This window comes from Ammospiza nelsoni, chromosome 30 (genome assembly GCF_027579445.1).
Source record: "Ammospiza nelsoni isolate bAmmNel1 chromosome 30, bAmmNel1.pri, whole genome shotgun sequence".
NCBI classification, from domain to species: Eukaryota; Metazoa; Chordata; class Aves; order Passeriformes; family Passerellidae; genus Ammospiza; species Ammospiza nelsoni.
In genome coordinates, this window is record NC_080662.1 from 2,874,269 (window position 1) to 2,896,147 (window position 21,879).

At 47.6% G+C, this 21,879-nt stretch overlaps 1 protein-coding gene across 1 annotated transcript in view; it reads right to left on the bottom strand.

The window, feature by feature from the left end:
* Positions 1 to 911: 911 nt before the first annotated feature.
* The window catches only part of UNC5D (unc-5 netrin receptor D), a 105,023-nt gene continuing 84,055 nt past the window's right edge, over positions 912 to 21,879 (bottom strand). The window contains exons 12-19 of the mRNA XM_059490674.1: positions 19,670 to 20,047; positions 16,510 to 16,594; positions 14,218 to 14,386; positions 12,661 to 12,888; positions 9,267 to 9,416; positions 6,383 to 6,547; positions 3,402 to 3,580; positions 912 to 1,113 (exon numbers count right to left, since the gene is read on the bottom strand). Coding sequence (XP_059346657.1) covers positions 912 to 1,113; positions 3,402 to 3,580; positions 6,383 to 6,547; positions 9,267 to 9,416; positions 12,661 to 12,888; positions 14,218 to 14,386; positions 16,510 to 16,594; positions 19,670 to 20,047 — 1,556 coding nt within the window. The remainder of the gene's footprint in view (positions 1,114 to 3,401; positions 3,581 to 6,382; positions 6,548 to 9,266; positions 9,417 to 12,660; positions 12,889 to 14,217; positions 14,387 to 16,509; positions 16,595 to 19,669; positions 20,048 to 21,879) is intronic.

Consider the following 21,879-nt stretch of genomic DNA (forward strand, 5'->3'; position numbering starts at 1 on the left):
CAGTGCTGTGTGGGGTTTGTGGTTTCAATCTGAAACCAAACCTAAATGAAGCTGTGCTGACTGCCTTCACCTTCAGCTCAGCCACAGAGAATGAAGTAACAAAAATAAATGTCTCAACTTGCTAAAATAGGGCTGGAAATTTTCCCGTGTGTTATTTGGTTATTTAAATCCACCCCCAAAGACAGTTTTTTGACTAAGAAAGTTTGCAGACGTAGAAAATTAGAAAATTCCTCTGGCGTGTGCACACACCCCCCAGTCTCAGAGAGAAGGGGTTTGTTCTGGAATTTTGGTAACAGAGCAGGCAGCAAAGCTCTGCAGCAAATGTACATTCATTAAGGGGCTGAATTTTTAAAACAAATTATTTGGAATACACACAATGTGAAATAATTATGGGATCTTCTAATTCCTCAAACATCTGAACAGGATAAGGCCAAATTTTCAGTTTTCCTGTAGCAGACATAAAGTGACAACGTGATGGGATTTTTAAACCACCCTTGAAGCGAGAAACCTTTTAACCAGGACCAACCTCCAGTGGCTCGAAATATCCAGTGTTATTTGTTGATTTTCACTAGAGAAACCTTTTAACCAGGACCAACCTCCAGTGGCTCGAAATATCCAATGCTATTTGTTGATTTTTCACTAGGCAGTACACGAACATGACTGTTCCTAAATACAGAATAACATTTCCCTCTTATGGCTCTGTGTCTCTCTCCCTCCTGCCCCGGCACTGACACAAGTGCAGGCTCGTTTGGGGCACCAAAATGTGGATTTTAAGTGGAGGAGGACAGGGAGGAGCTGGTTTTCCTCATCACCAGAGGGTTTTTAGCTTCTGCTCCTCCTGTTGCCACTGATGGGGGCGAGTTCCATCCCCACAACCCCTGCTGGCCGTGTGTCCTGGCAGGACAGAGGGACTAAAGCCCCTTCCTGGTGCAGGGGAACTCAGGCTCGTCCAGCTCGGGCTCTGGCACGTCGGGGGGCTTGGAGTGTGTCCTGCCAATCTCCTCCAGGGCACAGGCCAGCGAGTCCAGGTCCCCGTCGTGCTGGTGCCGCGCCTCCCACAGGTCCAAGATGACGGCAGAGGGGCTGCTCTGGGTGGCAAAGAAGGAGAGATTCCTGCAGGGAAAGGAGAGAAAATGGGTAAGGAAGGAGAGACTACTGCAGGGAAGGGAGGGAAAAAGAGATGAGGAATAAGGAGATATTCCTGTAGGAAAAAAAAGAGATTCCTGCAGGGAAAGGAGGGAAAAAGAGATGATGAAGAAGGAGAGATTCCTACAGGGAAAAAGGGGTGAGGAAGAAGGAGAGATTCCTGCAGGGAAAGGAGAGATTCCTGCAGGGAAAGGAGGGAGAAAGGGATGAGGGAGAAGAAAAGATTCCTGCAGGGAAAGGAGAAATACCTGCAGGGGAAAGGGATGAGGAAGAAGGAGAGATTCCTGCAGGGAAAAAGGGAAAATGGGGTGACAAAGAAGGAGAGATTCCTGCAGGGAAAGGAGAGAAAAAGGGTTGAGGAAGAAGGAGAGATTGCTGCAGGGAAAGGAGGGAGAAAGGAATGGGGAAGGAGGAGAGATTCCTGCAGGGAAAAAGGGGTGAGGATGGAAGAGAGATTCCTGCAGGGAAAAAGGGAGATGATAGAGGAGAGATTCCTGCAGGGAAAGGAGAGATTCCTGCAGGAAGAAAAGGGAAAAAGGGGTGAGGAGGAAGGAGAGATACCGGCAGGGAAAGGAGAGAAAAGAGGGCGAGGAAAAAGGAGAGATTCCTGCAGCGAATGGAGGGAGAAGGAGATGAGGAAGAAGGAGAGGCTCCTGCAGGGGAAGGAGAGAAAATGGGTAAGGAAGAAGGAGAGATTCCTGCAGGGAAATGAGAGAAAAAAGGAGAGATTCCTGCAGGGAAAAAGGGATGAGGATAAGGAGAGATTCCTGCAGGGAAGGGAGTGAAAAAAGGAGAGATTCCTGCAGGGAAAACGGGATGAGGAATAAGGAGAGATTCCTGCAGGGAAAGGAGAGAAAAAAGGAGAGATTCCTGCAGGGAAAGAAGGGAAAAGGGATGAGGAGCAGCCCAGGCTGCAGCTGTGCCCTATGCCCAGCACAATCCGCGTGTTTGGCAAATAAAACCCCTCAGCAGCTGGTGCTTGGGTTGTGCAAAGACACAACCCCTTTGATCCGGGATTTTCTATTTTGGTAATGTGCTGTTTTTAGGACCATGCAGGGGTAATTTGCACAGAATTTGGTAAAACAAAGTGTTTATCCAAAACTCTTTTTCCTTTGGCTCAGATGTGGTTTATTGAGGCTCCCACACAAAGCAGGAAGCCAATGGAAAGTTACTTTGCCTGATTTAAGTATTCCTCTGCTCTCCTGGGAATGCATTTATAGAGTTTGTGACAATCAGAAAATATTTTTGTGAGGAAGCTGCCTCCGCCAATTTAATTTAGCCAAGCAGAAAAAGCAAAGTAAGAAGTAAATTGGTTTTTACAGCATCTTTCAGTTTTAATAATCATAATATTATTACTCCTAACAGTAGAGCATGACTGTCTCTTTTTAAGATGTCTTTCCCTTCAAAAAAAATATATCTGCAGGATTCATTTTGGAATAGGAAAGAGAGAGAGAGAGTCAAGGGGATTTGTCTAGGGGAACGTGCAGCCTCCTAAGGGCTTTGAACAACTCTTGGATGGACAAAATCCTTCTGCAGCCTTGGGCTCCTGAGGGTGGGCAGAAGGATGAGGAGCTGGAACCAGGAGTAAGACCCACTTAGCCCTTCATTCCCACCCACACCCCAACACCAGAAGCAAACCAACCAACCAACCAACCACCCACCCACCCCTGAATGGCCCAAAATCCCCTTTCCAGGTGCCAACCCCTGCAGCCATGATATTTTATGAAAAATTCTTTTGTTAGGATTTTTCCTTTTGAGAAGCTGAGAAGCCTCAGAGGAAAAGAAAAACAATAATTATCTGCTGCTGTGGAATGCAACAAGTGGATCTTTGATTGGTCTCATGTTGGATGTTTCTAATTAATGGCTAATCGCAGTCCAGCTCTCTTGGATTCTCTGAGAGTCACGAGCTTTTGTTATCATTCCACTTCTTTCCTTTCAAGCCTTCTGATGAAATCCTTTCTTCTATTCTTTTACTGTAGTTTTAATGTAATATATATAATAAAATAATAAATCAAGCCTTATGAAAGATGGAGTCAGATCCTCATCTCTTCCCTCATCCTAAGACCCCTGTGAACACGGTCATGTATCATTTTCTTTTAATATAATATACATCAAATATATATATATATATATGAAATATATATCATAAAATAATAAAACAGCCTTCTGAAACGAGTCAAGATTCTCATCTCTTCCCTCGTCCTGGGACCCCTGTGAACACCACCACAAACCCCATGCCAGGGCGCTGCCGTCACCTGCTGATGCTGTTCTTCTGTGCCAGCAGCTGCCAGTCCTTGCCCTTGGCGCCGGGCGCATCGAAGGTGGCGCAGATGCGCTGCCGGATGGAGCGCGGGATCTTGAAGGCCTTGGGGCCCAGCTGGGCAGGGAAGGCGCTGTCCTCGTGGCCAAAGTAGGGGATGTTTTCTCTCTCGGCCTGTAGGGAAAGGAGAATCAAAGCTCAAATTGCTTGAACTGGAAACAGAAAATGGCTCAGAGGTTAATGTGGCTGTGCTGGGGTTCGGGGTATCCCTAGCAGGCTGCAGCGGGGTCCGGATTGTGGGAATCCACAAAATCAGATGGTTTTGGGAAAGCTACAACATGCAGGCCTCAGAAACAGCAGAACTGTGATTAGAGCCAAGCAGCAGCCATGAGATTGGTCAGCAGAAAAATTATTTAAACTGTAGAAAAGCAAGGGCAAATAGAACAATGGTCTGTGTATTAATGTTTCTCTAGAATAACTCCCTAAGCTACAGAAAAGTTTATCTAGTGAGATATTAGGAAGTTTGAAGCTTAATAATGGAGCTCTGTGCATTGTATTTTAAAGCCTACAAATAAGAATTGTATTCAAAATAAGCAAGCATTGTTTTAAGCAAAAGTACATGCACTTATAGTGGTTGGATAGAACTACTGTCTATGTGCTTTTGCTTTGGTGATGGGTCAAAAAACTTATAAAGTGAGTTGTAACATTAAGTTCTTCATCTGCTGGCTGAGATGTGAGCTGCTGACATCTTCCCATTGTCATAACCATGGGATGAGACTGATGCTGGAAAATAAAACAGCTCAAAGCATGTTCCACAGCAGCTCCGTCCTGTTTGTGATTTGTACACAGCCCCCAGCCAGCATCACTGATAGCTCTGATCTGGGATAGCTCTGACCTGCTCGGCACAGCTTGTCTAAGTTCCCAAGCAGTTTTTAGCCACAGGCAACCTTAGCAAGCTTAAGTGATACCAGCTCTTTAGTGATTATCAGCTCATTGTGGTGATTTCAGCTCTCAGCTTGCTAGGTGCCCAAGCAGGCAGATGCAGGGAGAGGGAGGAGAAGCCTGTGTGGGGTTCCACAGGAGTGTCTTTACTGAATCTTCTGCAAAGGTTTCCAGTGACAGCTCTTTTGCCTGAGCTGGGCAAAAGCAGCTCTTTATATAGGGTTCAGGGGTTTTGGAAATTGTCCAATAGCAAGGGTTAAAATAAAGTGACCTATAGTCTTACAGAGAGATAAGCAAGAGGTCCAAAGGCAGAAGAGAGGAGCTTCTAAGGTTCCAGTCACCATGAATTGACATTTCCTATCTTAAGCTCCTGAAGGTCAGGAAAGTGTTGCAGGCTCTGGCCAGCTTCAAGAGGTGCTTCTGTGAGTTGTGAAAGAACACCCAGAAGGTGTTCCTTCACCATCACAAGGACTTGTGCATAAAAACCTTTAAAATTTTGGCTTTTCCTTCCATAAGTTTTATTTTTTGGTTATTTTTGTCTTGCAGAGCAGTGCTGGGTTTCTAAATCTTTAATTTCTTAAACCCCAAACATGGGCACAAAAATTTGTGTTTGTTTCTTTATTTCTTTGGGTTTTCTTAAACACCTGAATTCCTTAAACACCTCAGCTCTCCCAGATTCTCTGGAATCCAGGTCCTTTGCAGATCTGGCCCCTCTTTTCCTGTGGAATCACACCAGCCTTGCACAACAGAGTCAAATTTCAGTGCATTACTCATCCTAGAGTGACACAGCATCAATATTAACCAGCAGCAGTGACGATGCTGCAGCCTCCATCCACCATTTGTGACAGGTCCCCAGGGCCAGCCAGGCTCAGCACCCGGTGCTGCAGCTCTGCCCTGGGCTCTGCTCAAGATGCAGAGCAGGAGAAGCTCCTGCCCTGCACGTGTGAGATAAGCACAGCGACCCCGGCGCTGCGGGGATTGTCGCGCACGGAGCGGCTCCGGGGGGGAGTTGTCACTCACAGAATTTATTTCGCAGTCAAATTATCCTCCCTCTTCAATCACTGCTGGAGATAGGCATGAGAAAGCCTTCCAGAGCAGTAAATCTGCTTGAAGCAGAACGGGAACATGCTCTGGGGACTTGTGTACAGACAGAGCCCTTAAAAACACAGCAGAGAGGGAGAGCAAGGCAGCAGCAGCACGGGCTGGAGACACAGAGAGTGACAGAGGGGTTTTATGAAATAACAGTAAAGGAGCAGAAAACACTTGGCCAGTTCTGAGTTTTTATATAAAATGATGTTCATGTTCTCTTGCCCAGCTGCCGCACTCCCTGCTCAGAGCATTTATGGGTGTAGAACTATAATCCAGCATTATTAATCTGGATTAATCAACAAAGATGCTCAATAATCTAAAAAATGCAGCTGCTGGAGTTCTAATGGCTGTGGGACAGATCAGCAGCTTGCTCAGCTGTAGGTCTGATTTGTTTTAGCCATGAGCAGGGCTCAGTCCCCACAAGGCACAGTTTGTACCCCTGTCCCCAGCTCTCAGTGCTCTTCAAAGGCTTCTTGCTAGGAAACCACAGCCACCAACCCAAACAATCAATTATTGAATTATTGATAAATTATTGTTGGTGCTGCAGAGTCTCTGTGCCTTGATTTCTGCTGGAAATTGGATCTGCAAGGCTTTAAAGACTGCTTCCAGCTTTGAGCAAAATCTACAGGAGGAAAGGACAAAACTGGGGAGGGAACCTGTGGGCAGAGAGGTGGTGCCCTCTCCTTGGAAGGGTCCAAGGGGTGGGATGGTGGAAGATGGCCTTGCCCATGGCAGGGGTGGCACTGGATGGGCTTTAAGGCCCTTCCAAGCCAAGCCAAACCAAGCCAAACCAAGCCAAGTCAAGCCAAGCCAAGCCAAGCCAAGCCAAGCCAAGCCAAACCAACTCAATCCAACCCAACTCAACCCAACTCAACCCAACCCAACCCCAGGATTCTGTTCCATGACCATCCCACCCTACAGACCAGGGGATGCTGGTGTCTGTACCTCGAGGATGGAGGTCTGGATGTGCAGCAGCTGCTCGTGGCCCTGCAGCTGCCTGACACACACGGTGCAGCACAGCTGGGTGGTGGCGGGGCTGAAGCGCTCCAGGGAGAAGGCGCCGAGCAGGGGCCGGGGGCTGCCGCGCCACACACGGGAGAACGGCACCTCCTGTGGGACAGGGACACGTCAGGGACAGGGGACATGGCCTGGGGGCACACACGGTACTGCTCTGCTGGGGTGGGCTGGGTAATGGCACCTCCAGGTCCGAGCAAAGACAGAAAATGAGGATTGAATTGATGGAACTGAGGTGTGGCAGTGACCGAGAGCTCAGAGAAACAAGCAATGGGAGATTCTTGAAAAAGATGTTTAGAGAGACTTCAGAAAGATGCATTTCACTTCCTCCCTCTTGCCAAGTTCAAATTCCTCTCTGTGTCTCCTTGAAATCACCTTGTAACCACAATGCAAGGACAGAAACTTCCCACTGAGAACTGCCAGCCTTCCCTTCTCCACCCCAAAGGAACTTCGCACCAGGAACTGCCCTGGCCCTGCCAACCTTCCCTTCTCCATCCCGAAGAAACTTCCAACCAAGAACTGCCCTGTCAGCCTTTCCTTCCACATCCCAAAGGAATTTCCCACCAGAAACTGCCTTGGTCCTGCCGCCCTTCCCTTCTCCATCTCAGAGGAACTTCCCACTGAGAACTGCCCTGGCCCTGCCAACCTTTTCTCCTCCACCTCAAAGAACTTTGCACCAGGAACTGCCCTGGCCCTGCCAATCTTCCCTTTTCCATTCCAAAGGAATTTACCACCAGGAACTGCCCTGGCCCTTCCCTCCTGTCCCCAGCCCCAGGCTGGATACCGAGCTGGGAACAGCAGCAGTAGTAAAATGCTCCCAATGATAAAGGAAACATTAGCAAAATGTTAGAAGTGGAGCAGCTGTAATTAGATTTTTTTCAGGGTGATGATCTCTGCTTTCACTCCGAGTGGAAGAATCACTCAGCTGAAAGGAGCTGTGTGAAACAAAGCAGAGCAGCAAGGAGTGCTGCAACAATGAGTGCTTGGAGTATTCCAGAGATGCTTTCAGCTCCACTCTGCGTTTATAATTAAGCTCCTCGCAGACAGAGGGGCTGTAAATCATCTCCTGGCCCCAGGCAGAGCTGGATCCTCCAGGAGATGCAGATCTGAGCAGCCAGAGGTGCCTGCCCAGCTCCTGCCATGCCCATCCCTGCTCTGCCTGCACCACCCACATCTCTCAGGGATCCCCGGCGGGAAGGGAGCCAAGCCCTGGGCCAGGACAAACACAGGCTCTGAGCAGGAATCCTGGTGCCACCTGCCACCAGCTGCCTCCCAGCAGCTCCTCAGTGTGATTTATTCATCTGCTCGGCCTCCCTGAGACATCATTTCCATAAATCCTCCTCCCCACGCTGCCCGGGGAGGCTCTGCTGCTGGACCAGAGACATTCCTGGAACAGGCTGTGTTCAGTTGTTCCTGCCAGGCAGCACAAGCAGCTGCTCTCACAGGGTGGGACGTAGGAGAGGAGCCCAGGGAACACTGGAAGAAACTCCACGTGCAAAAATAGATCCTTTTCTCTATAAAGGGGCTGGAAGCAAACCAGAGCTGTCACCAGACTTTTCACTGCGAGGGAAGCACCGAGCCAGGGGAGGTTCTGCAGCTCCTCTGAGGAGCAGTGATTGTGTTTCTGAGCTGCCCAAGGCATCCCAGTTACACCAGTTAGAAAATGTAAATTTTCCTCTGGGTCAAGGCAGCCCTGGGTTTGGCACAGGCTTTTTTCCAGCCCTGAGCCCCTGCTCTGATCAGGCTCTAAGTGCCACTCGGAGGTTGAATTCCAGACATTTATTCTTCGTGTTTGGAGAAGGGATTAGGACACAATAAAATAATCAAAGTGTGGAGCTCTATAATCTGCTGAGGGCAGAAGTGAATTTGTTGCATTAAGAGGAAACTCCTCTGATTTGATTTTTCTTTTGGGCACACTCTGGCAGGACTAGGTCATCCTAACCCTGCTTGGTTTAGATTTTAAAATACAGGTGAGTGGGAAGAACAATCAAAACACCAAAAAGCTCTTCTTCCTGAGAAGCTGAAAAGGATTAATTTATTTAATTTCTTAAGCCGTAGGCTGAATTATCCCCATGAGGGATAATTGGGGATTGCTCTGGCTCTGGGTCTGTGTTTATAACTTTCAGAGCCCATTACCCTCTTATGTTTTAGGTTTTGGGGAATGTGGCAACACATTTAAAACAGGGTTTTTGCCAAAATTCTTGAGGATGCAAAAACTGTGTCTCTGCTTCTGGGAGAAGGGAGATTGTACATTCTAATTGAGTGCTGTGTTTTAAAACCAACCCACTCCATGTGCCAGCACATTCCTTAGAATTTCCAGTCATCAAAAATCCTTGGAAATTCTTCTTTTGTTTTGATTTTTCCTTTTCAGTTTTCAACAGCCTCTCTAATTAATGGAGAAGAGAAAAACCAATTTGCTGCTCTTCAGTTCTAATGCTTGCTCTCTGCGTGCTGTGATTTGAACTCGTGGTTACATTTAAATGTCATTTTTAGCCATATTTCCATAGTTATATCAAAACTGCAATGACAGATATTAGAAACATCTTGAGGAGTGGTTAAGTTTGAGCAGGAATATTTGCCGTCTGTTGGAGGCAACTGAAATGGGGGAAGGCAAAAGCATTTCTGTAAAATGACAAATTTACAGTGTTCTGGTGTAAACGAAATCTGTGTTTGTCAGAACCAAGAGGCAACATGTTTTTGTTAAATGCTCGGGGGGTTTTAAAGCTTTTTAAATAAAAGGAACCTCAGTTCATTTGTGTTTCATTTGTGTTCTCCCCCAGTGCAGAGGGAAGCAGTGAAATGAAATGCCAGGTACCTGACAAGCAGTGAAGGGTTTGATTCTCCACAGGAAGGGAGGCACGTCCAGCACTGAGATCTGGAGGCTGCAGGTGTTGCCTTTAAAATGCAGAAGTTTGGGTTCCTCCAGCAATTGTCCCCCTTGGAGCCTTTCATCCGAAACCACTTCCTGCAAGGGAGAAGGAGAGAATATTTCCAGCATCAGGAACAAACCCCAGATCCAGTGATTTGGGGAGTCTGCATCCAGGGATCCAGAATTCCTCTCTGTGGGGTCTCAGGTTCCCCCACAGTGTTGAATGCAGTGGAGTCTCTCTCATGGGCAGCTGATGGTATTTATAATATAAATATTTATATTTATAAATATTTGATATTCCTATTTCCCAGAAGGCTGGGTTTGGGCACTGCCAGCCCCATTTCTGGGCAGGTAATGCTGGTTGGACACTGAATTTTTGGCTGCCTCCACTCTCCAACACCCCCAGTGCAGCCCAGCACAGCTGGATTCCAGAGCAGCTTTGCTGGGGAACTTCTCTGAGGGCTTTTCAGAGCCTTCAAATGCTTCAGGTGAAACCATTCACTTCCATTTCCCACCTCTGGGGCACCTCCAGAATCACTGCACAAGACCCTGAGCAGTGTGAAGGGCAGACTCTGGGCAGGGGTTTGCACTACAGCCCTCCAGAGCTCTGTTCCAAAAGAAATTTTCATGTAATTCGGTGAATTTAAAACATAATGGCAAAAAAAAAAAAAAAAATCACCCCTGCCGGTACTTAAACAATGTTTATTCCTGTGCTGCTGCAGTAAAAACACCAGTGAGGGAGGAAAGGTTGCAGAACTCTTTAAAAATCAGCAGGCAAGCAGTGCTTCCAAATTACCTTTCTCAATCCACATAAATTGTATCAAATGTGTGTCCATGGAAGGGGTTTAGTGCTTGTCAGGACCAAAGTCGCCGTTAGAGGAGCTCCTGGAATCACTGTGACCTTCTGCAAATTCAATGCTCCAGCTCTCTGAAACTGCACTAATGGATTTCTATTATAAACCAATTTTTTTTCCAGGCATTTAGGTTGGTTTAACCCCTGGTGGTGTTCCAGACTGCAAGGCAAGATGTATTTATTCTATTTGCCATCTGCATGGCAGCTGTCTTTTGTCCAGTTTGCAGTTTTCCTTATCTCTTCCACAATCACTCTTGGGAGGGGACATCTGCTGATAAGAGGCCATTGAATGTCACTGCATGGCTGATAAGAGCTACAGATCCCATTGGGAGATGTGAGCCCAGAGGGAGGAGCCAAGAATTCCTACCTGGATATAATCTTGAGTTTCTAGGAATAAGAACATGGCTTTTTCTACTGGATTCCCCAGAGGAACAGCAGCTGCCTCTTCTTACACTGGATCTTCAGAGGAAGAACACATCCTTCTCTACAGGATCCCTGCTCCAGCAGAACCAGCCCTGACACTGCAGGAGGGCTGAGCCACAATTGCAATGGGATTGCTGCCAACAGCCTGACCCACAGGGTGTCAGGTTGGGTTCTGACTCTGGCAGTGTTGGTTTAGTTCACTGCATTGTTTATTTTATCCTTTTATTTTCTTCCCTATTAAAGAACTGTTCTTCCTGCTCCCATATTTTTGCCTGAGAGCCCCTTAATTTAAAATTTATAGCAATTCAGAGGGAGGGGATTTACATTTTCCATTTCAGGGGAGGCTCCTGCCTTCCTTAGCTTCCTGTCTTTCCAAACCAAGTCAAGTGGTTGGGTTCATCTGAAGAAAGAAAATTGTGAGATTTCAGTTTTTTGGTTTCCAGCCACAGAGGGAGCAGATTATTTCTTAAACATTCTCAAAATTCTTGGAGAATGTTGGGTGGTTGTGAATGTTGTGTAAGTGCTGCTCTGCCTTCAGTGACAGATGTGGTGCTCCTCCCACAGTAGTAGCATTTGGGGCAAAACACAAAGGACCTGGGTCTCTCCAATTTTGAGAGCCAGGAGTTCCCAGCACACTCAGAACTTCCCAAAGGCCCAAGGCAGCTGCTGGGGGAGCAAGGAGAGTTTTCAACCAGGGAAAAAGTCAAAAACAAGGAAATTTTGTCTCTTACATAAACCTGCACTGTGCAGCATTAACTGCCAAACACCACTTGGCAACCCCAACTCCGACATTTTATCCAAAAACCTCTGAAATTCCCTCATCCAAAAACTTCTGTAATTTGCCATATTTTATCCAAAAAACTCTGTAATCCCCCAAATTTTATCCAAAAATCTCTGTAACTCCCCATATTTCATCCAAAAACCTCTGAAATTCCCCATCTTTTACCCAAAACCCTCTAAAATTTGTCATATTTTATCAAAAACTTCTGAAATTTGACCTATTTAATCCAAAAACCTCTGAAATTCCCTGTATTCCTAACATTGCCTTGCTTTTAGGGTTGCATCACGCCATAAATGCAGGATTGTCTCACTATCCACACACACCCTGCTCACTCCTGGCAAGGCAGAGAACTGGTAATTATTCTTCTGATCATTTCCTCCAGACTCATCAGGAAGACACCGGTACCCACTAATTGTCTAAGTGTTATAAAGAGGATAATTAGGCAGCCATTGTGAGCCTCTAACAATCCTTTTGGTGCCTTGGCTTTTATTAGCAGCACAGAGACAGCAGCTCCACTCACAGCCCTGTTCTCATTCCTGTGTCACAGCAAGAGGAAGGAAAAATTCATCTCACAACTGTTTGCATTCCAGTTCCCCAAAGAACAGCATTTTATCCAAAAACCTCTGTAATTTGCTATATTTTATCTAAAAACCTCTGTAATTTGCCATATTTTACGGCAAATTTCATGTCACAACTGTTTGCATTTCAGTTCCCCAAAGAACAGTATTTTATCCAAAAACCTCTGTAATTCCCCATATTTTATTCAAAAACCTCTGAAATTCCCCATATTTGATCCCCAAACCTCTGAAATTCCCCATATTTGATCCCAAGACTTCTGTAATTCCCTGTATTTTATCCAAAACCCTCTGAAATTCCCCGTATTTTGAGCTCCTGAGTTTACCAAAAGCCAGAGAATGTCACTGTTGTGTCCTGGAACATGGTGCAGGAAAAATCATTCTGATCCCAAGTGCCACGTGGGGATTTGGTTTGTTGGTTTTTTTAAGAGGAAATGCAGGATAATTGAATTTTTGTAAACCTGGGCTGGGTGAGTTTGGGCAGCTGAGAATGTGGCAAAAATGAGAAAGCAAACAAGAGAGTTTGGCTGCCCTAAAGCTCTCAGTGTAAATCCACAACTGCAGGGAATTTAAGGGATTTATTCAAATGGTGCAGCAAGTGCTTTAAAAAATCCAATATTCCCATTGGGTTAAGGCTGGGGATGAAAGAAGCAAAGGGTTTAATGGGAAAACCAAGCAAGCCCAGAGGAGCAAAGTGAAGGCATTTACCTGGAATGCACAAGGGGTGTTATCCACACAATAAACCCTCAGATTGTAATCCAGAGAATTGCAAGACAGGCAGCCAAAAACGGCGACTTTCAGCTGTCGAACGGCGCAGTCTGAGATGGGTTCCCCAATTAGGGCATAAGTTCCAAAGCTGTTTAAGAGAATGTGACAGGCATAAGGATCCAACAGGCAGTAGCAAGAAGTAGTTTCCTCTTCCACAGACATCACTTCCTGCAAAACGAAATTCAGGTTTAAAGAGAATAAAGCGAAGCGGAATAAATAGGCCTCGACAATAGGAGTCATGGCATTAATTCTTTATTTTTATTCAATTGGAGTGCAGTGTGTTGCTGGGAGCCACTCTGGGGGAAGGGGAGAAGGGGGACTGCTTTCCTGAGTAAATATTCCCAATTTAGCCCTGAGTCAGCAGGCAGATTTATGGCCATGCCCAGCACAGAGCTCGCTGTGTACATACAATAATAATGATGATGCCTAAGCAATTTTAGCAGCTTTTTTCAAGTGCTCTTGACTTTCTGGCTAATTTTTCCCCCCAGTGTCAAGTTAAAAAATTACCTTGAAGGTTAAAGTCAATAAGCAAACCTTGAACAATGGCTGGGCTTTGACTTCCTTCCAGAACACCCATTACAGCCACGTTTCCCTTCCTCAAAAACTCCCTCTGCTCTGCCTCTGCTGCTCAGTCCTGCCCTGTGTCCCTCTGTCTGTGTGTCCTGTGACCCTCTGTCCATCTGTCCCTGTGTCCCTTTGTCCCTCTCCTCAGTGACCCAGGCTGTCTGAGGCCAGCACTGCTGGATCTGCCCAGGGACTGAATAAATCTGAATCAGGAAAATGGGACTGGGAATGGTTTAAAGCACAGCAAACCCCAGTAAATCTGAATCAGGAAAATGGGACTGGGAATGGTTTAAAGCACAGCAAACCCCAGGCAGGGGCTCAGAGAGGGACAGGACAGAAGGACAGATTGCAGCCATGGCATCCATGGCTGGGCTTTGTAGCCATAAACTTCTGCACATCTTCATGTAAAACACCCAAACCCAATTCTGCTGCTTCATCACAAAACAAAAAATCTTTTTCACTGTGATTGTTTCTTCTTCTCTGTGTCTATGCCCACCAGAATCTCTGCACAACCAAGGCTTAACTCCATTTCCACACTGGGTGTAGGGGGATAGAATATAAGTAAATAAAGGAAGTATAGAATGTAATCTTAGCCCCTAAAGAGTTGCAGCTGAGCCAATTATTAAGGATTAGGAGCAGGCCTGATGTTAACAGGCCGCAGCCAATAAGTAGAGTGTTATAAAAGAGTGGATTGCTTGGTTGAGGGGACTGGAGTCAGTTGGCTGCTGTGAGGACAAGGAAGAATCAGTGCCTAGAGGAGATGCCTACAAGAAACATCAAGGAGGCACGAAACTCTGGTGACATGGAACCCTTGCAATGTACTGACAATAGAACTCTTGTGATATAGTGATAACAAATGGTGACCCCGACGTGATTCAGGAGACATGACCCCCTATGTGACAACAACTGGGCACAGCCTGGGGCTGGGCTTACCTCCCACTTGCCCTGCTGGGTCCTCCTTTTAAGGTGGATGCTCCAGTGCTGGGGGTCGGCGTGGGCGCAGTGTGGGATGCTCAGGGCACAGGGGGTGCTCACAGCCAGCTCGGGGGGCCCGCAGCTCACCTCGGGGCCCAGCAGCACCTCGGGGCCCTCCGGCTCCAGGCTTGGGGCAGCAAAGACAAGAGTAGCTGTCAGGAGTGAGAATTCACTGAAAAGAGTTCAAATCCAAGCACCTCCCACATCTGCCTTGGGGTCTCTGTGGTCAGGATGGTCCCGAGATGTCTTAGAAAGTCTCTTTTCCCAGCCTGGCAGTCAAAGAAGGAGTCAGGATTCCTTGGCTCTCCTTCTCAAGGTTGTTAGATAAGAAATAATTTCTTATCTGTCACATTCTTTCTCTGACCTGCTGAGATCTGTCCAGCAGGTCAAGTTGTGGCACAATCCCTGCCCTTGGGGTGCTGTTGGCTTTTTATACTAAAAACCACATGGACTTTAATTACAATAATTTTCCAATACCTATCACCTATGTTATACAGTCTGTCTCTAAACCAATGCAAAAGTGTCACCATCACAGCAGAAGATGGAGGACAAGAAGAAGAAGGACAGGACACATCCATATTCCTACATCTTGCCTCTTGTACCCCTATTCTAAACCCCCAAAATTCTACATTTTCACCCTGTGACAAATTACCATCATTCTACTCAAACTCTTGTGGCTTGTAACTCCTCACACCAAGTTAGTAATTTTTTCCATGGGCTAAAATCAAAGGCACAGGTGGTTTTGACTCTGTGCCAAGGTCTCTGAGCCCCCTGCCAGGGTCTCGAGTCCCGCAAGGCAGCCAGAGGAATTTCCTGGGCTCCCACACTGCTGCTCATTTCTGCTCATTTCACATGGAAGCAGCAGCTGGAGATGAAACAAACCCATCAGACCCCATCTAACTCCAATCAGCAGCCGGTCAGTTTAGGACTCTGGTATTTAAAACGCATTTCAATTTGTTTAACCCAAATCCAGCGCTGGAATTGCTCTGTGCCAGCCAGCCCAGCTCCGAGCACCAGCTGGTCCCGTCCTCACCGTGCTCTGCCTTCAAACGCTGCCATCAACAATATTTTCACAGGAGCGAAGATAAAACAAATTATGGCTGAAAAAACACAGGCTCATAAATTCTTCCAGATTGAGTGTGATCTCCCTGCTTTGAAAACCTATTTGTATTCTGAAGAAGGAGGGATCTTGGTGAGTTTTACAGACTCGGGGACAGGGCTGTGCTTGGAATTAGGGCTGGGCCAGGTGGACCCGTGGCTGTGGCTCTGGGACAGGCAGGGGAGATCCCACCTGAGCTCCAGGAATTCAGTTAATGGCTGCATCCTCTGCCTGCTGCCTTCCAGACATGTGTAATCTGCTTTTCTTCTCTCTCACTCCAACAAACTGGAGCCACCCCCACATCCACGTGTTTTCTGTATCTCTTGGAATGAATCCCTGGGCAGGAGTGGTGCCAGAGTGGAGGAGAATCCCTTGGACACTGAACCAGCAATTGAAACCTCTTGCCCTGCTGGTTTTGTTGCTGTTTGGTTGTATTTTAATCCATTTGGGTTCCAAATCACTGCGCGTGCAGTTCCCTCTTCAAACGAAAGCAAATGGTGTCTCCAAGATAAAAAATGAGAGGAGGAACCTCAACTGAGGTAAAAATTACCGAAAGGACCTCAACCAAGATAAAAAAAAATATAAGATACAAGAATAAAACCAGGATATAAAAAGGGGAAAAGCCCAAGGTGACTTGGGTGCCCCATTCCAGTGCCCTGACGTGGAATGGGGCACCAGCCCTGTAGCTGTGGGTGTCCAGAAAATGCCCTTTCCAAAAAACATTCTTGCTAAAGAGAGGCTGGAATGTTCCAAGGCTCCCCTCAGTCTGTGTGTGCAAGTGTTGGTGAGAGGGAGACTGCAGGGGAGGAAAAAAAAGACACAACAGGGTAACAAAAAAAAAGCCAATTCCTTTCTTCCCCTCTCTCAAGTGCCACAAAAATAAATTCTGCTGAAGCCTCGGTGCTTCCAAGTGTCTGTAGGATTCTCAAGTTATAAAAAAATAAAATCAAAGCAGCCCCAGAGCCTGAGGTGCTCTGAGCAGGGAGAGGAGCAACAGGCACAAGAATTCCAAGGGTTCCACAGGAGCAGCACTCCAAGGGCATTTGTGTGTCCCTCTCAGGGTCACAGCAGGGTGGGGACCAGGAGTGGCTCCTGCACCTTCCACTCCAAACCCATGAACAAAGGCAGGACCATGATCCCAGATCTCTCACCTGGACTCCCTCTGGGTGATGGCCAGGTAGATTTCCCAGGAACTCTCCTCTGGAATGGCCCCGTGTGGAATCAACAGACTGACCCCTGGAAAAGAGCAAGGGCAGGAGTGTCCCTTGGGAAGGGCAGGGCTGCCAGGGACAGGGAGCACCACCAGAATGTTCCTCTGCGTTCCTGCTTCTCATGGCAACCTCACCAAATGAAAGGAACATGAACTATCCAAGGAAATAAAGCTGTTGCTTTCCCATCAAATGAAAAGACATCTTAGTTCCTAAAAAGCCTCTTTGAGGCTCTTTAATTTTTGAAGTCATACTTGATCATTGTGGGATCCTAGGAAATCTCCCCATGGAGAGGGGGATCATCCCTTTGTGCCCATACACCCCAGCTCCTGCTCCCAAGTGATCCCATCCTACTTGCACACCACCAGAGTGGATCAGAAGTTAACAGGGCAGTTTTCCACTGAGTACCACTGCAGTTAAACTGTTTTATCTCGCTCTCAGGAGAGAGGGGGGATGTGTTTGGCTTCTGCCGCACAATGCAGAACCTTGGTGATGCCCTGACTCCATCAAACCCCCTCCCCAAACGCCAGTGAGCCTGAGCAGCAGGAGCTGCTCTGATTTGGTTGCTTTGCTTTAATTTGAGTTTGTCCTAAATCAGTGGAGGAGCTGGGGATTTTGGAAGGGACATGGCAATTTTGGATGCTGGGACAGCATTTCTAGAGCATCTGGAGCATGGCCAAGGAGGATCCTGTGTTTGTGGGACAATTCCAGGTCCCTGTCCCCACTCATCCCAGCTCCTGCACCCCAGTGATCCCATCCTCCTTCCACACCACTGGAGTGGATCAGAAGTTAACAGGGCAGTTTTAAACTGCTTTATCTCACTCTCAGGAGAGGGGGGATGTGTTTGGCATCTGCCACATGATACAGAGACTTGGTGAGGCACCAACTCGATCACACTGGGATTTACAACTGCTTGGCACAGCTGATCTTACATAAAGCCAGCAAGAATTACATAAATTTCAAGTGGACCAAATACATATTTTAATAATCTAATTGATGGGACTATCATTACATAAAGTAGCTAAATATACAGTATGAGGGAATTCTTAATTCATGCCTTAACTTGGTGCCTCTGCAGTGTTCCTTCCTCAGCACAAAACCAGTCTGTGGAGAAATGAAAACATTCCCCACGTTGTGCATGCCTGGGCTGTCACTGATATCAATCCTCTCTAAACACAAGCCACGTTTTTTATGGTAACCTTTAAAGCACCCGTTTTGTGGGACATGAAGGATAAAGCTCTAAATCATCCAGTTCAACCAGAGAGCAGCAGATAATCCTGGAGCCACTGCTCAAACGAAAACAGAGCTGAATTTAAAGTGGATAAATATCACTAGAGTTGAAAGATGATAACACCTAGCTGGCAGTATCTGGGCTTTTTGTGCTGTGTTTTGGGGAGAGAAAATACCCAGGGTAAGGGCTGGGATTTGGGGTGATGCAAACACAGCCCTGGGGTGCAGCTACAGGGCTGTGACCCTGCCAGGCTCTGATCTGCTGTTCAGCACATTCCAGAACAAACAAACAGCCCTGAAGGTCTAAAACACGTCCCACAAAGATCACAAAAGTCAAAAAGGATACAAAGCAGAGGGAGGCACAAAGGAGAGGGAGCATCCCAGCCTGGGACAGGGGCCTTGCTTTGGGAATCTGGAGAGATTTTGCTCCAAGGAAAGGAAAAAGAGGCAGACAGGAGGGGCAGGAGCCTGGTGGGCAGTGGGGCTGTCCCTATGTCCCCCCATGGGGCAGGGATGTGGGGCTGGAGTTGCTGCTGGAACATGAGGACCCCCTTACGTAAGATCCAGCACCGACCCTTCCCGGGGAGCCTCTCCTCTGGAGCATGCAAGCAAGGCACAGCTTTGATTAATGTGACTTTCATGCTGAAGACATCAAGAGAGGCAGTAATTTAAAACAGTTCAAACAGGCATAATGCCTCTTCAGTCCTCAGCCCAGGCTTCCTTCTGATCACTCGTGTCCTGTGTGGGCAACGTGCCCTACTTCCAAAATTTGCATTAACGGGGCCCCTGCTTCTTCCTTCCTGGAGAAAAATTTTAAATTTTAAATTCTTTTAAAATTCAGTTATAAAACACAACATCAGGCAGCCTAAGCTCAAATTCCTCTGCGTGCTTGGATGAGCAAGGAGCCACCTGTTGGGATGTGATGTCATGGTTTGCCTCAGAACCTTGGGTTCCTCCGTGATTCCCTCCCAGGTGTGTCAGTCACCTCTCCTTTCCCCTCCCAGCACTGTCTGTCAATCCTGGAATTCCAGAATTGGCAGATCCAAAGGATGCCCTCTACCCCTGGGGGCATTGGGCCATCCAGGTGTCCTTTGTCCCTTTGTCCCTCCCCTCCTGTCCCTGCCTGGTGGCTCCCTGCCCCTTCCCTGCCCCTCTCCCCGGGGTTCAAAGGAGCAGCAACCACGGGCTCAGGGAGTTCTGTTGGAGCTGGTGCTGCATTCAGAGGCCTGTGGGCCAGAATAAAGCTCTGGGTCCAAACCCTCCATCAGAACCGACTCCTTTCCTTCACCATCGCCTCAAAGCTTCTCCACAGAGGGAAACCTGAGGAGCAGCCCCTGTTATGGGGGGCAGCTCCATCCCAGCACCACCAGAGCTCCTGCAGGCCTGCACTTGTCCCCACGGGCGCAGCTGCAGCACCCAGCCAGCCCAAAGTGTCTGTGGGGTGAAACACCACACACCCAGCCAGCCCAAAGTGTCTGTGGGTGAAACACCACACACCCAGCCAGCCCAAAGTGTCTGTGGGGTGAAACACCACACACCCAGCCAGCCCAAAGTGTCTGTGGGGTGAAACACCACACACCCAACCAGCCCAAAGTGTCTGTGGGGTGAAACACCACACACCCAACCAGCCCAAAGTGTCTCTGGGGTGAAACACCACACACCCAACCAGCCCAAAGTGTCTGTGGGGTGAAACACCACACACCCAACCAGCCCAAAGTGTCTCTGGGGTGAAACACCACACACCCAACCAGCCCAAAGTGTCTCTGGGGTGAAACACCACGGTGCCGCTGTTTGGCTCAGCACTAAGGCCCAGACAAGCTCCCATCCACACGTCCCATCCCCAATATTGGTAATTATTCCAATAACCACCCACCTGTGTTGGGGACCACCAAGCGGCCCCCCAGGTGCCCGAACAGGGCTGTGCTCCTCAGCTCGCTGCTGCTGGAGATGGAGGCCAGGTTCTGAATGAACATGGCCTTGTTCCGGGCCTGGAGGGTCCCAAAGGGCCTGGGACTGCCGTGGGGGAAGGTGCCGGGGTGGGCCTTGCCGTGGAACTCAGCCCGCTCGGTGACGCCCAGGGACACCATGAAGGAGCTCTGCACCTTGACCTTGATGTCGGCCAGGGGGTTGAACAGGGAGGACTCGGTCATCAGCTCCTTGTCCAGCGGGTCCTGCAGGCAGATGGGGCCGCTGTAGGTCCTGCTGACCGTCAGCTCGGGCTGCAGGGATGAGTTCAGGAGCAGGGAGTTACCTGTGGGGACAGCAGCAGGGAGGGAGGGTGAGAGGAATGGAGGGTTTGTCTTTCCAAACAAGCTGGTGGATAAAACCAGCACTGGGAGATGAAAGAAACAATGGGAAGTATTCCACTGATTGGTGAAGGGAAAAAGATATTTGCTTTTACAAGTAAACTTTAGGGCTGCTGACAAATGAAATTAGACATTGAATGATGAAAGAAACAATGGGGAAGAAAAACCCCTAAATTCTGTAAGAATTGAAATTTAATTTTAATTTTACATTAGAGGGAAATTAATTTTAATTTTACATTAGATGGTTTTACATTAGAGGCGAATCTTTGGGATCAGGTGTTCTGGGAAGTCTGAACCTCTCAAGTGCCTCAGAACTGGGGAAAGAGAGAAGGGAAATGTGGCTGGAAATTGGGATAAAAAGGGAGGCTGCATCCTCCAAAACTTGGAGAGACCCCAGGGGATGCCCCATGGCCTCTGCCTTGATTTGAATAAAGTCAAAGGACTCCTGTGTCTCCTTTTTGGACACAAACCTCTGGTGTTTGTGGATTAATTTTCCTGACAAAGGGACACCTCAGCAACCCTCCCTGAGCTCTCAGAGCCCAAAATCCCTGTTGGATTTTGCAGACATGAAGTGTCAGACCTTGGCCCAGTTCTTCCCAAAACACCAGGTCATGTCAGAGAGCAGAACTGGTGCCAAGATCTGACGCTTGGTGTTTGCCAGACCTCAGGCAGCTCCAGAGTGCAGGAATAATCAAGGAAGGATCCTTTGGTTTGGATTCACGTCGTTTTGTTTGCCCTTTTGCCTCTCTTGTTGTTTTCTTTCCTTACATTAAACCCCACTGGGTGACAACATCTTCCTGCAGACCTTCTACACAAACCCACAGCCTGAGGGAAACTGGGCTGAAAGGGAGGTGGGACAAGAGTGATACAGGGAAAGGTATCACAGTTATTCATTTTGAGGTGTTTTACCTCAGAAAATGCTCTGAAAAATGAAGAGTGCATGGATTTAGAGTCCTCTGGCTGCTTGGTTTTGTGGTGGGGTCTTTTTCTTTGGTTGTTTAGTTGGGTATTTTCAGAGCCTCCAGAATGGAAGGTTTTTTTAAGCATTAAGCCAAGCAAACAATTCCCCAGACTCAAAACAAGACTCAGACTGAACCACAAAGGAAAATGTTCTTGTTTGAGACAGTCATTGAGATTTACACAGCCCTAATTAAAGGTTTGGATTTAGAAATGGATGAATGAACTTCCTTCAAACGTCCTTGTCTGCCAAGCCCTTTTGCCAATTTCTTGCAAGTCATGCTTGGTGAGGAACGTCTCCAGGAAATAAAGAAACTGTAAAAAACAACCCCACAAAACCCCCCCAAACAAACTCTGTAACATATTTCCCTTTTCTGCAGAGAGAACAGAGACATGGGGACACTTTCACAGCCTGCCCACGCTCCCACCCACCCACAATCAGGCAGGTCTGAGGTAGAATGGCAGCACCGAATCAGTAAACATCCTGCTCCCATCCCCTCTCCCTCCCCACCTTCCTGTTCTGAGGGAATAACATTCCTGGAAACCCGAGCGCTGCTTTTAGCAAAGGTTTTGTCCATATTTTATGGCACTGGTGGTGTTTTCTAGAGCTTTAGGGGTCTGGTTTTACACAAATTGATTTCCCTCAGTGCCTGTGTTACAGCAGGTTACAAAACACTTCCAGCTGGGGGTCCGGGATTATCAGGAAAAGAATAATTCCTTTTATTGGAGAGAAGGAAAGCTCTGAAACTGAGAACAGGAGGAGCTCCAGCTGTGCTGCCCGGGCTTGCTCTGATTTGGTTGCTTGGCTTTAATTTGAGCT